Source organism: Triplophysa rosa, linkage group LG6 (assembly GCF_024868665.1).
Source record: "Triplophysa rosa linkage group LG6, Trosa_1v2, whole genome shotgun sequence".
Taxonomy (NCBI): Eukaryota; Metazoa; Chordata; class Actinopteri; order Cypriniformes; family Nemacheilidae; genus Triplophysa; species Triplophysa rosa.
This window is the reverse complement of record NC_079895.1, coordinates 8,096,759-8,112,979: the sequence shown is the minus strand read 5'-3', so window position 1 is coordinate 8,112,979 and position 16,221 is coordinate 8,096,759. Positions and strand designations below refer to the sequence as shown.

The window sequence follows — 16,221 nt, the reverse complement described above, 5'->3', positions numbered from 1 at the left end:
CATTTTGGGGTAAACAATCACTTTAATGTGCCCTTTTGTTTGACAGATGCATTCATTCATCCCTAAATAGCAATATGCATTGCTCACCCAGAGACCTGAGAATGTTACAGACATAAAATGTTGATGCCCCCTTTTAGACTGCATTTTGTTATCTTCCTCAAGCAGTACAGTTCATGTACTGTAAGGGGTGGCATATCATACACACAGATAAACAGGTTCCAGAGTCTGAAACCCAAAAGCAACCTCATGACTCACAGTTTAGGATGCCATTGCAGTCATTTAAAAACTACTGCACAGTAACTTTTTCAGAAACCTCACAGAATCTGTGTGTATGTGACATCAATTGTCCACAACTTGCAATATATGCATTTTGAAACATTTTCCATATTTGGTCATAATCTGAGCTGCTTCAAATCCTCTATATCCAATAAATAATCACTTAAACACTATATTTTTGCATATTGCTTGTTGTTTCTTTTATATTGATTGACTACAAAGCCCATAGGTCACTAAGGTTCCTTCATTGGCAGTGGTGGCCCCTCTAAAAAAGGGGATTAAACGTGCGAACACTTGCTAGAATTATATTATTTGGCTGTGTTGTTTAAATATTTGTAGGTTTGAAGAATATTTTATTTTAACGCTAACCTCGTGAGTTTTTCCGTTTATTTACATGTACTCATACGCACGCTCCGCCCTTAGACGTGTGAAGGTAGGATCCAATGAAATTAACCAATGAAAAAATCCCAACAGCGGTCACCGTAGAGCACAAGCCAATAAGATTTTAGTATAGGCGTAACTTCCTTATTACGCTTCTCCGACGTCATGCGTATTATTGTCCAATCGGATTTCTTGTGGCGTTTACACCGCCAAGCTCAGTTTTACAGACCCAGAGAGGGAGCAGTTTCTACTGTCTGCGCGTCTATTCATTCAGCGATAGACAGTGAAGGCTGACGTTAGGACGCGAATGCAATCGACCGTAAGTGAGATCAAGGGCAATTTTGAGCCCACGGATACATCTTTGATCAATATTTTTGTGTTTGTCATTCATTATACATAAAGTGCTGCCATTCATCTGCTCTTGCAAATGATGACAATTTGGCAAATGTTTAAAGTGTGTGTAACGTTACCAGCATATTGGGTATTTACCTCAGTGTGGGTGTACGTGTGTTTATAAATCGCATCTGTAATCGTTTGTCTGTTACCCATTTGTACAAAATAGTTGTTTTTTTGTGTGAAAAATGGAAACTGTCTCAAATGGCTGGTGTTAGCTAGCAAGCTAACCCATGTCAAATCCTTCTGCCAGTTTATTGAAATGGAAAATGCTCGCTGTCATTTACCTGTTGGAAAATGCACAGCCTTAATGTTATAGTACTGGACGTGTGTTATATAATTGCTATCACAATGCAAACTCCGTATGAGTTATTTTAAAGCTATTGAGATGACCTCGATTTGAGTGAAAGTTAGCTTAACGTTACCAGCTCGCCTGGTAGCTTTTTCAAAACTGTAACTTTATTTAATTGATTTCAGAGCTTACTAGACTTATTTTCTACACATGAAAAGGTTTAGATAATCGTGCATAATAGCGAGTATTTTATTAATGAGACAATGACAAGTTTAGGTGGTTAATGGGACCTGTCATTTCAGCTAGCAGGCTAGTAAAGCATAACTGCATGGCTTTGCATTAGCTTCCATGTAAAATGGCTGCCAGGCATTAAACCAAAAAACATTCTTGCCTTTATTAGTTCAGATCAGGTAACGTTAGTAAACGATCATTTTACTTCATTTTAAGCATTTTCAGTCACCTAAAGAAAGAAACGTGGAAAGACCGATGATTGTTACCCAACAGTTGAAGTGTTATGACTGTCAACTGTGCTGCTATGTATAACGATGCCTGTTTTCATTGTATTAAAGTTTTGTTTACCAAAGTTCAAGTGCGGAAACTTTTGATCAAAGATATGGATCAGTTGAATCCTCGCGTGAAACCAAATATGAACATTTAACGGCCATCAGTAGTTGCCATGCATTAGGTGCATTCTTAACATCCGCATCCATTTTGGGGTTTGACTGTGCCATGATCCTAAGATCAAACAGCTCCAAAGTGCTAATTACAAAAGCATCACGATCAATCATTGCACATGGGCATTTTATTCTTGACATTATTTGATTTATCTTTGTTTCCTGTTTGAGAGATGGGGCTCAGACCTCCTCTTCCTCTGTCCTCTTGCTAACTGGCTATGCCAACAAAAACAGCACCTAAGAAGGCAAAGGGCTTCAAGACTGTAAGTTCAGAGGAAAGTTTACACTCTTCGTTTCCAGGTGCTCAATCGCGTCCGATCCGTTCGCAAAACGATGCGAGTACATGCACGAGACTCGATCCGGTCACGATGAAGCGGGACGGGCGCATTTTGATCCCATTTAGAGGAGGGTTTCGTTGCGAAACGTGTTTGGAAGCCAGCTAGCTAACTGGGCTAACACGCTTTATTCTAGTGCATATGGCTCCGGTTGGTTGCATTATGTTTGACGCAGAAAATACAAACTAATAACAACTTAATACGGTCGTCTCGACCTCTTCAGTTTGCTGTAAGTGTTTACATGTATGTTTTTTACAGCTAGGGAAATTGTTAACGGTTAATTCAATATATATATATATATAAGGGCCATTTACTTCTGCAAAAAGTTGCTTAAAACGACGTAAACTGTTGCATATCGATGGGTTTTAGAAGATTGCATGCGGTTTTTGAATGAAAAAGTGGAATATTTCATGTTAAAGAGATGGAAAGATATGACTCTTTGTCTGGTAATATAAGCTGGTTTGGTGCTGGAAGCAATTCGGCGGGCCTCGTTTTCATCCACTGCAGCTGTTTCTAATCCAAGTAAGCTGCCTACATAGACAACATTTCTGAGCATCACTTACAAGGACTTAAAACTCGAATGTAAAAAAATGTTCCCTAGAGAGCTCACTAGCTTTAGCCAAGGTGTTTGTCCAGTGCACTCAGGAAAGCATGTGCATGAACTAGGGTTATCAACATGGCAGTTTGGAAGGTAAAGAAAACCAGTCCAGACTAGACCATAGATGGAGATACCTGATGTACTTGTTTCAAATAGCATCCCTTTAAAAGTGTGCTAGTGTGTGACCCATGGCGGATGTTGCAAATGAAACTTTTCTTCCTAATCCTTTTCTCTATGATGAACAAAGATTTGTGTAGTAACCTTGGTTACAGTCTTCTAATAGCCTCGGCTCTTTTGCCAAACCAGTTTTCATTTCTGTTGCAGAGACATTTTGTTGTGGAAATTTGGCTCAGGTTTTTCAGCTAGACCAAGCATCTATTCCTCAGCCCCAAGGATCATGGCCAAAGATGTGAGTATTCCCTTATTAGATGCAAAAGTAGTGTACGTCAATGAGTTCACGGTCATCCTGTTTTTCCACAGGCTGGTCTGATTGAAGCCAATGGGGAGCTGAAGGTTTTCATTGATCAGAACTTTAGCCCTGGCAAAGGTAATAAGAGTTTAAGTGTGATATAGTTGCCTCAAATAAGAAAAACGCTCTTGCTGTGTGAAGTTGTCACGATGTCACATTTTAAGATAGATCAAGTATAATCTGGGAGGTTCTTGTCTGCATCAGCAACTGTATTTATGAAGATACGCAGCCCTTGAGGATGTTAGATATCGCAGTAGTGTTTAGAAAGGCCAGACACCTGCTTGAACCTGTAGTACATTATCTTTGATTTCTGCTAATGTAACTCTGCAGGTGTACTTTCCTTGGTGACGGTGCATCCGCAGACAGTGGCAGTTGGTAAACAGATCTTGCCAAAAACACTGGGCCCTTCAAACGTGAACATCACACCACATATGGTAAGACTTGAATAGGCAGTGATCATTTTTGAGTTAGGTCAAATTTAAGTGTCACAGTTAAATTTGTTCACAGTGCACACAATTTCAGTTTGTTTTTCACATCTGAGTACTGTTATTGACTGTTTTTTCAGACTTTGTAACCAATTTTCAGTTTATCTACACCGGCGCTGTATTGATGTAGACATCAGCATGATGCCAAATTGCATCGTGTCTCAATAGAAAGGATTTTGTTTCTGCTTACTCTCTTTCTGCCAACTTTGTCTCTACTGGGTGCAACACAAAATAATAATATGTCAGAATCAGTCTGAAACTAAGTATAGATGGATTCGGTACACATCCGCAAAGAAGAGTCCCTGTAGATTATTTCTGAAAACAAGCAAAAGAAATAAGTAAATTACATTAGCTAGCAAGTTAAATGTAGGTCAAAGACGTTAATATGTCTGCATCAAAATAAATGTACAAAAGTAATTTTATGTCCATAGAAAGCACATTAAATGTAAGTAAAATGTCTACTTTATGGTTTCAAATAAGTTTTTGGAGAATAAAATGTCAAAATTTGGTTGAAATAATGTTACATTGTCATTCTGTGTAATACAATATTTATGTACGATTTCAAACAACATGCTTATGTCTTGTACATATTAAAATATATAAATAATAAGGGAGCATATTACATTTTATTATGCTTTAAATGAGTAAAAAATTCTTATTGACAAATGGGCAAAACCTATAGGATTGTGGCAAATATTAAAAAATTTAAAATTGCAACTTATTAGCATTTGGGGTGAAAGTAATTTAGTCTTTTAATATGTCATGAATTGATTTTGAAGATTGTTACACTGAATAACATTTTAGTTGGCGTCTTCTGTTTTCAGGGAAAAGTGTATGATATTTATTTTTTGCTCAGAAAAACCCCAAAATATATTTTTTAACAACAACAATTTGAAGCAGTATAGACTTTGTCGGCATAGCTGGGAACGCCCACAAAAACGTCATATCCGTTTGTGCCGTGGGGGAAAACAATCCATTACAATCAATGCGTGTGGACCTCGTTATGCGCTTGATCTGAGCTGTAATGATTATGACTGATTTTTACTTTGTAGTGTGGAAAGGTTGCTATGTTGGTGTTCTGAATCTCTAAAAAGTAAAAAAAAAACCTGATCTGAAGTTTTATATACTGCGGAAAAACCAGATCAGTGTAGTCCCATCCCACTGCACCGCAACTCAGTGACTTTCTAAAACGTTTAACGTGAAAAACACTTATTCATTCTGTGATTTGGTAAATTGTACCCCGAGTTTGTGTGACTAGTTATTATCTTACACTCTTTCATAGAGTTAGTTTTGTCGTTAAGAATGCTAAATCATCATTTATTTAAAGTGGCCAATGTAAAATATGAATGCTTATATGGTTCTTAATTGCAATACTGAACTGTTATTTGATTAAAATAACCCTTATACGTACTTTTGTCCTCCCCATAGACATCCATTATAAGAAAGCAGCTTCGTGGCTTAAAACCGAAACGACCACCATCTATAGCCAACTAATTAAATACATTTCTTTACCACTGATGTCAATGATATCAAACATTAACAGAAAACTCTGTGTTCTTAATTTATCGCTGTCTTGAGCCACGTTAAGCTGTTTCCTCATAATGGACTTCTGTGTGGGAAACCGTCGCGTGCTACAGTCAAAACTGTGCATAAAATGTATTCATTTAACACGTTAAGACATACTAGTCTTTTATATCATAGCTTTAATGAACATGGGATAAAATATAGACCGTTGAATGACCCTGGAATACTGATATTACAGTTGTCGCCTAGCTGGAGACTCAATCAGGTACAAAAAATGACAAGAAACCACACCTCCAGGCCATTCCGTTGGGTCGTTTCTTCAGTTATAGATACTGCACTGAGTCTCCCACCCAATACAGCTCGGTTTTTCTATGTGTCTTGCTCTGTTGAACGGAAAAAGTGATTTTATGTAGACCAAACTGGCTAACGCCATGCATTTCCAATGGAGGCAAAAAGAATGCTTTCCCCCACACCGACTCCGCCCCAGGCTGCGCCCCCAGCTATGACACGACACCAACCAAGTATATTACACTTATTGTTTTTATGCTTAAAAACACTTTTTCGTCTTTGACCCATGTATGTCTAGCCAGTATTATTTTGGGTTACCAGTAGAAGAACCGTTATTTGGCTAAACTTAAATATGAGAAAGTTACACAACCCGTTTAATAAATTGTTTATTTAATAAAATAAAATAAAAGTTAAAATATATATTAAAGTAAATATAAATAGTTAAATTATTAGCCACTAGCCAGACCGATCAGCAAACACAGGAACAGGAAGTTAATGCACATGCGTTCTATAAAACCACATCTATATTTGGATTTTTCATTGAATCATTACTGATCGTTGAGGCAGATACATCTGTTACATTCGTTGGTTTTCTAAAAAAGTTTTTCTGCACTTTATAATTTTCCTATTCAAAAGAATAATAAAACGTACATTTTAGTCTGATATTTCTCAAAAGTCCTGCAGGTAAGGTTGAAACACGCTTCTCAGAGCGAGTTAAATATGAATTTAAACAGAAATTGCTGGCTCCTCTAACTGTCACTTGCTGTTTACCCATCTGCCTACTTATCATGGCCATGTTCTCAATTTCTGACCATATGTCATTGAGAAGTAATGTCAAGTAAGCTGCTTAAAAATGAAACGCTTTATGTTGCTGATGTGCTCTTTTATTGGATAACCTTTCTCGTTACCACAATGATAATAAGTTATTTAGCATTATTTACATAAACTTAAACTTGACCATCTCCTTGTTGCAGGTCATCAGCACACCTCAAAGGCCCAGTGGCTCCAATGTAATCCTAATGAACAGCCCGCACACACCCAGCTCTCAGTTTATCACCCAGAGTCAACCGTCAGAAGCCTCTCCATGGTCCTCGGGGTGAGCTTGAATTCAGCGGAATAATTCACTAGCTGTAATGACACATTTGGTGTATTTTAAAAATAGGTTCAGTGACACCACTAAGGTGCTTTTTCTGTGTGTCTTCAGCTGTTCGAGGCTGTTTCTCTTTTCAGAATGAACTTGGAGCAAAACTTTTTTAAACTGACATTGCTGTCACTGTGCCATGGCACCACTTTAGTACTTTATATAAGATGCCTACAAGGCAGAAACAATACTTTTTAAAAATTATATATTTATGTTTAATATTGTGCACTATTGGTTCTTACTTCCTTCAGAAAGAGGGGGAGAAAGGGGGAGAAGAACGGTAAAGGGCTCAGGCATTTCTCCATGAAGGTTTGCGAGAAGGTCCAGCGGAAGGGTGTCACAACCTACAATGAGGTTGCCGATGAGCTTGTGGCCGAGTTCAGTTCTGGTGATAATCACATCTCCCCTAATGATGCGGTAAGCCTCTTCCTGTCACCAGGAATTGATCCAGAGCTTTGAAGTCAATGCAGAGGACGTGTAGCGCGATAAACTGATTAGAGTCCTTTCGATTGTCACTTTTATATCCTCAAACGCTTTTTTTCGTTTGTTTTCAGCACGTGTATGACCAAAAGAACATTCGACGGCGTGTCTATGACGCACTCAATGTGCTGATGGCAATGAACATCATCTCCAAAGAGAAAAAGGAGATCAAATGGATTGGCCTGCCCACCAATTCCGCTCAGGAGTGCCAGAATCTGGAGGTGGGTGGGCCTGCTCCTGCATTTCAGTAAAGGTTTGGAGTTATCCTATGAGGTTTTAGTGCTGCATCCTGAATGCATGCTCTTTTTAAGGTGGAGAGGCAAAGACGTTTGGAGAGAATCAAACAGAAACAGTCACAACTCCAGGAACTCATTTTACAGGTAGGAATTTGGCATTTTGATGTATTAAAAGGTTGATATAATGTTGCAGTCGAAAAGCATTTAAAACCTAATGCTTATTGTAGCAAATCGCCTTCAAGAACCTTGTACAAAGGAACCGTCAGAAAGAACAACAGACAAAAAGACCCCCAGCTGCCAACTCGGTCATACACCTGCCATTTATCATTGTCAACACCAGCAAGAAAACCGTCATCGACTGCAGCATCTCCAATGACAAGTATGATTTAAATCGCTGGCTGTAGACTTCAACAGACTTTAATATATTCAACGTGCCTCTGTTCTCTGCTTCTCTGGTCAGGTTTGAGTACCTCTTCAACTTCGACAGCATGTTTGAGATTCACGATGATGTCGAGGTGTTAAAGCGCATGGGAATGGCCTGTGGTCTCGAGGTCGGCAAGTGTTCTGCTGAGGACCTTAAGACGGCCAGAAGCTTGGTGCCCAAAGCACTAGAGCCCTATGTCATAGGTTAGTGCCGCCAGGCTTACAGACATCAGAAATGCTAAACCAATAATCTGAAACATACAGTTTGTCTATCAATTCTTTATGATAAAGTTTTTTGATAATGATGTCAACACATGGTTTATATTCTGCTACAATTCTAGGATTCTGATACATAAGGATATTTTAAGTTGTTATGTTTTCATGCAGAGATGGCACAGGGGCCTATCAGTAATGTCTATATGATGGGGGCGTCATCGACTAACGGAGGCCGATATCATGTTGGGAGGTGAGTTTCTGTTGTGCGCATTTCAAGTGTTCATTAAAAAAATGGATACATTTAGAATAAGAGACAGTGTTTGATAACCAGACATATTTGCACGACATACCAATTTTGACAAATGTAGGTGGTTTAGCTCTTCAAGTTATGAATTGTTGATTATTCTTTGTAACGTGAAACTGACAGGAATGTAACTTATTAAAAAAAGTTATATTCTGAAACTATGGGTTTAATGATGCAGTCAGATCACAACTCGATACAATACATGATACTGGGTTCCCAATGTGATACTATTACAATATTTTTGAACAAAACTTGAAACGTGAAACCTACATAACCATTTATTTCCTAAAAATAAAGAATTCTGTACAATCTTTTGTTGTGCAATTTTGTTTAATCATTTTAGAGTTACAGAATTTACAATATTGAAAGTTTAATTGAACGTTCTGTAAAGTAATAAAATCTGAAGAGATCTACAAAAAAAATGTTTAACAAATAAAAGCACAATGAAAACATTATATATGTTCAATCTGGTCACATGTTGGCTGCTGGCAGTTCAACCAATAAGATCAACAGACATCATTAAAAAAATCAAAGCTCTACAATAAAAAAAAATGTATTGCGATATATTGTTAAACCCATTTTAGAAACAGCATGGTAACTTTTTTAAAGGAGCTGAAATGTTTATTTGAAGCAAGATAAGGGGTTTGTGTTTGCTTGTTTAAATATTTGGTTTAATTATATCCTCTCAATGCATTTTCCTTGTTTTTCAACCATTATCCTCCTGTTTGTCTGGTAGTGACATTGGTGCAGATGCCACAATGGCCTCTAGTTCTAATGACTCCCACTACAGCGGATCTCGTGTCGAGACCCCCGTTTCTTACATGGGTGAGGATGACGACGATGACGATGAGTTTGATGAAAACGATGATGACGACTAAACCCATCGCTCATTCACCTGTCAATCGTGCACAAATTATTTCAGCCACCTTGTCCGAGGATCGATCAACCACCTGTCCTTTTCACACTTCTGCATCTCACTTTATTTCACTCTACCTGAGAAGGGCATTGAAGAACACGGGCTTTAACGGGATGAGTTGTTTTCATCCTGTCTCTTAGCTCAGGACGGGCACATCATTGGCTGTGTTTTCTCCGCTGGGAATTCTACTTTAGTTTAGAGGCTAAAGTTTAGAGGCGTCGCTTTATCCTGTTGTGGCACTCCTGCCTGACGTTATCTGCTCCGATCCACGTGACGCTCCTCACGAAGAATTCCCCTCCCACATACAGCCATGAAAAACGCTGTTGGAAAATGTTGTGTGATATCTGTGTGAAATAGTTCTCTTCTCCTTTCGAATGATTGTTTTGTTTTTGAACGTGCTGGCTTGATTGTTGCAAACTGTTGACTCCAGAACCTATGAAGCCGGCTGCTATTTTTTGCCCAATGGAGGGGCAGGTGTTTGGATGTGTGGACACTTTTTCTTATGCTAACCTGATGATTTCTTGCAGGCTTTTTTGTAGAATTTCCTCTCGTGTGTTTGTCTCCTTGGCATTCTGAAGAGTGCCGCTTTTTGGAGGACTCCCGAGAAGTCAGTCTTTTTGTTTGTTTGTTTGTTTGTTCTCTTTTGGTTTCTGAGCTTCATAGGCCGACCAGTCTTAGAGACACCGGAGGAAATCAGAGACACTTCAAAACCTTTAAGCAGATAAAGGAAACTGCTTCGTTTCTTAAAGACATGATGTCAGATCTCCTGAAAATGTTTTCTAGTGTCCTCTTGTGTCAGTTATAGCTTGGAGCGTGTAAGATTATTATTATTATTGTGCATTAAAAAGATATGGGTTTTAGGTCTGTCTTGACTTCCAGAATTTCATTTAAAAAAAAAAAGAATCCTTGTACGGACTCCTCAGAGTAACTTTTCTGTAATCTAATATAAGTTTCAAATTTAAATATATATGTTTTAAGAACTCAAACTCAATGTGTTTATTTGCGACACTAATGTAATACTACTAATTTCATTAAACTTTATTTTATATATTTGCCTTGTGTCTGACTAGATTTAAATATGGACGGTTAACCTACAGTGTGACTGAAATGGTTTTGGTGTTTTCCTGTTGACATTTTCTCTTTAAACAGGACATTTATGTGTGACATGGGATCTTTTCTAAGTACTTTATGGCCCGGTTTCGCTGACGCAGCTTCGCTTAAACCAGGACTGTGCCTTAGTTGAATTAAGATATTTATGTCGCTTTTATAAAATTGCCTTAGAAGAATACATTACTGGTGTGCATCTTGAGACAAAACAATGGCACTGATGTATTTTAAGATATTTCTGATCATGTTATATTCAGTAAAGACAGGTCACACATTCATTTTAGTCTGGGACTAGCCTTAAGCCTTGTCTGTGAAACCGGGCCTATAATCACTATAAATTTGTGTTCTGTTGTCTTAAATATGTACATAAAATTCCACAGTCATAAGCATTTGAATTGTACATACCAGTGATGTTTGCTAATTTAAAGGCTGCGGTCCTGAATCTAATCATTTCTGGACTTTCCTTCCTCTTGTTCTTCATGCTCTTTTAAAAGAGAGTAAACAAGCTGCGCAAGGCGAGTGACCTCTCCCATGGGCCTGTCTGTTTTAAAGCTGTTTGCAACACAATTAGCTTAGAATAACCTAATGTTTACATGTGTTTTATGATTGTGTATACCCATGGATGAATCCGTTGCAGTATTTTTTTGTTGCTTTATTCATTGCATTTGGCTGCAGGTTTTTAGGTTTAGAAAACAACTTTTGCTTAAACCATGTTGCAGAAATTTGCACTTTGTTTATTATTAGTAATAGTAATAGTGAAAGTATAAAAAAAAAAACAATCTGATACAAGTTGTGTATTTCAAAAGTTGTACACAAAAATATACAATGCCTGTCCAAAACATGTCACAGCTGACTCCCTGAATGACCAGGTTATTCCATCAATGGGTTTTTTCTTCCCTGATGGCACGGGCATATTTCAAGATGACAATGCCAGGATTCATTGGGCTCAAATTGAGAAAGAGTGGTTTAGGGTGCATGAGACATCATTTTCACACATGGATTGGCCACCACAGAGTCCAGACCCTAACCCCATTCAGAATCTTTGGGATGTGCTGGAGAAGACTTTGCGCAGCTGTCCGACTCTCCCATCATCAATACAAGATCTTGGCGAAAAATTTATGCAACTCTGGATGGGAATAAATGTTTTGACATTGCAGAAGCTTAACGAAACGATGCCACGGCGAATGCGTGCCGTAATCAAAGCTAAAGGCGGTCCAACCAAATATTAGAGTGTGATTTTCTTTTGGATGGGCAGTGTATATTGAATCCCGGCCTTGGGATCCTGTTGTCAGTTTCACAGCAGTCAGCTTCATTCCTTGTGATTCTGCATCCCAGCCAACAGGTGGAGCACTCTCCCTTTAATGTTGCTGGACCCATTTTTTATAATACAGTGGCTTGCAAAAGTGTTCAACCCCCTTCATTTTATTCACATTTTGTTATGCTGCTGCCTTATCTTAAACTACTTTAAATGATTATTTTTTTACATTAATCTACACTCCATGCACAATAATGACAAAACAAAAAACTGATTTTTGACAGCTTTGCAAATTTATTAAAAATAAAAAATAAAAATAAGTACATTGCATAAGTATTCACACCCTTTTCTGGGACACTTGAAATTTAGCTCAGAAGCATTAGTTTTGCTTGTTGATGTTTCTACACTTCGAGTGGAGTTAACCTGTGCCAAATTCAATTGAATAAGTATGATTTGGAGCGGCACATACCTCTCTATAAAGGGTGCAACAGCTGAAAATGCATATCAAAGTAAAAACCAAGACATGAGGTCAAAAGAACTGCCAGTAGAGCTTTGAGACAGGATTGTATCAAGGCACAGATCTGGGGAAGACTTCTGAAAAAAATCTGCTGTATTGAAGGTTCACAGAAGCATGTAGCCTCCATTTATCCTCAATGAAAGAGGTTTGGAACCACCAGATCTCTTACTTGAGCTGACCTCCTGTCCAAACTGAGCCATCGATGAGGAAGGGTCTTGGTTAGAGCGGTGACCAAGAAGCTGATGATTACTCTGGTTGAGCTCCATGATCATATATGGAGATGGGAGAAACTTACAGAAGGACAAACATCACTGCAACACTCCACCAATCTGGGCTTTATGGCTTAGTGGCCAGACTCAAACCTTTGCTCAGTGAAGACACATGGAAACTTGAAATATGCAAAAACGTACTTCAACGAATCTTTCAAACTGTCAGAAACAAGATATTCTGGTCTGATGAATCTCAGATTCATGCATCATGTCTGGAGAAAAACAAGCACTGCTCAACACCTGTACAATACCGTCTCAACAGTAAAGTGTAGTGGAAACAGCATCATGATGTGGGGGTGTTTTTCAGCTTCAGGGACTGTACACAAAATACGGAGATAATGATCATGAAAACCTAGCCCAGAACATTCAGAACCTCGGACAGGGCAGAAGGTTCATTCTCCAACATGACAATGATCCTAAGCACACAACTAAAACAATGCAAGAGTGGCTTATGGACAACTCTGTCTATGTCCTTGAGTGGCCCAGCTAGTGCTTGAACCCAACTGAACATCTCTGTAGAAACCTGAAAATGTCTGTCTACTGATGATCTCCATCCAACCTGACAGAGTTTGAGAGGATCTGAGGAGAAGAATGACAGAAAATTGCCAAATGCAGATGTGTAAAGCTTTTCACATCATACCCAAAAAGATTTGAGTCTGTAAAGGCGCTTTAACCATTTTCTGAGTTAAGGGTGTGAATACTTATGCAATGTACTTATTTTTGTTTTGTATTTTTAATAAATTTGCAAAGCTGCATGGTGCATGGAGTGTAGATTAATGTAAAAAATAATCATTTATAGTAGTTTAAGATAAGGCAGCAGTATAACAAAATGTGAATAAAATGAAGAGGGTTGAACACTTTTGCAAGCCACTGTATATGGGCCCAACAGTACACAGTTTTGTCTCTTCTTTCTTGTTTTGTTCACTTCTTTGCTGTAGCCTGGTAGATCCTTACCTCCTCATGTGGGATCTCTAACAGCAATGTGGTGTTAAAAGCATTTTTGAAGTTTTCAGTGAAGCACAGGTCTGACTGGAATCTTACCTGTTGCAAACGAACATACCAGTCAGATATTTGAACACACCCTTTTGTTACTTTTGACATTTTTTTGTTTAATTTGATTATTTAGAGTACTGGTAAAAGTCATCTTGTGCCTGGAAAAAGTTGAAAACTCGTATTTTTTATTTTTGAATAGTAATCACCCTTTGCATATAGTTTACAGCTAGACAACAGCAGAGAGACAACAGTTTATATCTAAAGAACTAAAGCATTTCGATCTGAATTTATTCATGCGTGTTAATGATTTTTGACTTGCCGTTTGTAGTAAAACCAGAGGCTACGTCAGCCCTCATAAAGTTAAAATGCTAAAAATATAGGTTAATTGCAATAACATGGCCAACACGTGGTCATATCGGTTTACAGAGGAATGCAAGTGTGATTTATAATCCATGCCATATACTTCAGTGTGCGCTGTCCTCGTATGGAGTCTGACCTTATTCGCCCACAATAGGGTGGTGCCTGGCTTGCAGAAGTGCTTCATAGTGATAAGTAGATCTTCCAGAAAGTCATGGTGATAGACCACGTCTGCACACAGCACGTAGTCGTAACGGTACACAGTGCTTGGAAAGTGACGCAACACATCCTGACCCCAGGTCAGAGCAGCCACCTGAGGTGTGTACCTGCAACGGCCCCGGGTGTTTCGAGAAAGGTTGAAGTTCAGGTTGTTCAGGACGTCAGGGAGATCAGTAGCTGTGACCCAGGCACCTTGATGTAATATAGGATGGAAGAAACTTTATTTATCAGCAAAGAGACTGGCCAGAAATGACAATACCTACCCAGTAAACTTGTCACAATAGACACCAAGCCTGTTCCTGCTCCAAGTTCAAGTACTGCTTTATCCATCAGATCAATCTGTTCCCGGTTCTTCTCCAAATACTGGCAAAGAGCCACAGCCTGTGTGTATGCGTGTAAATGCAGAAAATCAGTCAATAGGCCAAAAAAGTTCTTTACATTTTCTAAACAACTATGAATTGCAAACAAAATGTCTCACGCCCGGCCAGATGACGGCACCATAAGAGTCGAGGGATTCCCGGATGCTGATCTCCTGCCCAGTGAAGAAAAAGGTTTCTTTCCCAAGGGAATAGAAAGCGCTGGGCTCCCAATCATTCCTCCTGTTTAGTGCCTCTCTCTCCATGTGTTTACTATCTGGGGAAAAAAGACAATCGGTCAAAGAGTCCTATTGCATTTCAAAATTAACTATTTGCTAAACACCTTTGCACCTAAACCCATATAGCTGCAAAAATCTGGAATTTATTAAAGGAAATAATATTTGGAAAAGGTATTTTGGAAATGTTGGTAACCAAAAACTGTTGGTCCCCATCGACTTCTATTGTATGGACACAAAACCAATGCAAACCAACTGTTTTTTGTTACCAACATTCTTCAAAATATCTTCTTTTGTGTTCTGCAGAAGAAAGAAAGTCATACAGGTTTGAAATGACAAGGGGGCGTGTAAACAATGACAGAATTTTCATTTTAAAAATGTTACAAAAAAGTAAAACAAAAAGAAATTTAAGGAAAATATTTAAAATTGTGCATTGACCTATAAGTCACTAAATCACTAATCACATTTTTGACATAGAACATGTTTGCTACATCGTAGAAGGTCAATTTTTCTTGCTTTTATGAAAGTGCACAAGATGCTCTTTACAGCGTTTTCAAACCATGCTGTGATAACACTGCATAAAAGGTTTTGAGTACACATCATTAAAGCAAAATGAAGACATACCAAACAAAATAATCTTTGTATTAAAACTTCTGTATTAAAACAGAAAAGCAAAAGAGAAGCATTTTGTTTCTGGTCTCAGACTTTGGACCCCACTCTTACCTTCCTCTATGATGTTTGGTGGTGGTTTGACAGACCCTGGCTGCTTCACACTTTCATTTTTCACTGCATTTTCTGTGCATTTTTCTTCTTCCATCTCCATCATGATATGAAGTCCTGAAATCTCAGCTGTCATGTTGAAAGTTTCAAAAGTGCATGCTTAAAATTAATTGTGATAAGTAAACTTCCCACGGCAGTTCAATTTATCAATAGACTTATTGTCTATTTATTTGTGTAAATATTATCTTCTTCGTTTGTCTCACTCATCATGCATTCTTTTATTTGATGCAAAGTTGCACCCACAAGCATGCAATGAAAACATCACAAACACAAAACAGACCTGTAGCTTGAAAGTGGACATCTTAAGTGCAGTTACAGGACATTTATAAAGCAGAAGCATCCTTTTGCTCCACCCATTGAACCACTGAGCTAAATTTGCAGTCAGGTACAGCAAGTGAGAGAGAAAGCAGTGGGCAAAGCCACTTAATTCCACAGCTTTGAGCAAAACCCTGTCTTCTGGGATTGTTGATCCCTGCTGGTTCTGGTCCCAGAATGTTTAGGTCTATGCATACATTTAATGTGGCAGCCAAGAGGCATAGCTCTTTACTTTCATCTTGGACAAGACTGATATGTTGCAGTCTGTGTGCCAGTGTGTTGAAAAACTTTTAGTGTCCCGTGGAAGCTCAAACTGGGGTCCTATAAAAGCCCCTTTACAGAATTTATAGAGCTGTCTCTCTTCTCGTCTCTCCTCTACAGGCACA

At 38.5% G+C, this 16,221-nt stretch overlaps 2 protein-coding genes across 5 annotated transcripts; one reads left to right on the top strand and one right to left on the bottom strand.

Moving 5' to 3' along the window:
* Nucleotides 1-875: 875 nt before the first annotated feature.
* On the top strand, nucleotides 876-10,479 carry tfdp1a (transcription factor Dp-1, a). Of its 3 annotated transcripts, none has more exons than XM_057336846.1 (12): nucleotides 876-976; nucleotides 3,274-3,358; nucleotides 3,430-3,496; nucleotides 3,749-3,852; nucleotides 6,690-6,811; nucleotides 7,108-7,273; nucleotides 7,411-7,557; nucleotides 7,648-7,716; nucleotides 7,800-7,951; nucleotides 8,033-8,199; nucleotides 8,383-8,461; nucleotides 9,252-10,479. In XM_057336846.1, exons 2-12 carry the CDS (start codon nucleotides 3,347-3,349, stop codon nucleotides 9,391-9,393), a joined length of 1,227 nt encoding a protein of 408 aa, XP_057192829.1. In that variant the 5' UTR covers nucleotides 876-976; nucleotides 3,274-3,346; the 3' UTR covers nucleotides 9,394-10,479. The 3 variants fall into 3 exon arrangements, with proteins under 3 accessions (XP_057192829.1, XP_057192830.1, XP_057192831.1); XM_057336847.1 differs by lacking the exon at nucleotides 876-976 and adding an exon at nucleotides 2,042-2,279; XM_057336848.1 differs by lacking the exon at nucleotides 876-976 and adding an exon at nucleotides 2,298-2,580.
* A 1,639-nt stretch (nucleotides 10,480-12,118) lies between these two features.
* mettl21cb (methyltransferase 21C, AARS1 lysine b) lies at nucleotides 12,119-15,770 on the bottom strand. 2 transcript variants are annotated; one of them, XM_057336372.1, is made up of 5 exons: nucleotides 15,464-15,770; nucleotides 14,627-14,781; nucleotides 14,412-14,529; nucleotides 14,069-14,340; nucleotides 12,119-13,620 (listed from the first exon to the last, which is right to left on the bottom strand). In XM_057336372.1, the coding sequence occupies exons 1-5, from the start codon at nucleotides 15,594-15,596 to the stop codon at nucleotides 13,501-13,503; spliced, it is 798 nt and encodes a 265-aa protein (XP_057192355.1). In that variant the 5' UTR covers nucleotides 15,597-15,770; the 3' UTR covers nucleotides 12,119-13,500. The 2 variants fall into 2 exon arrangements, with proteins under 2 accessions (XP_057192355.1, XP_057192356.1); XM_057336373.1 differs by having other exon boundaries at nucleotides 14,069-14,325.
* Between the last annotated feature and the right edge of the window lie 451 nt (nucleotides 15,771-16,221).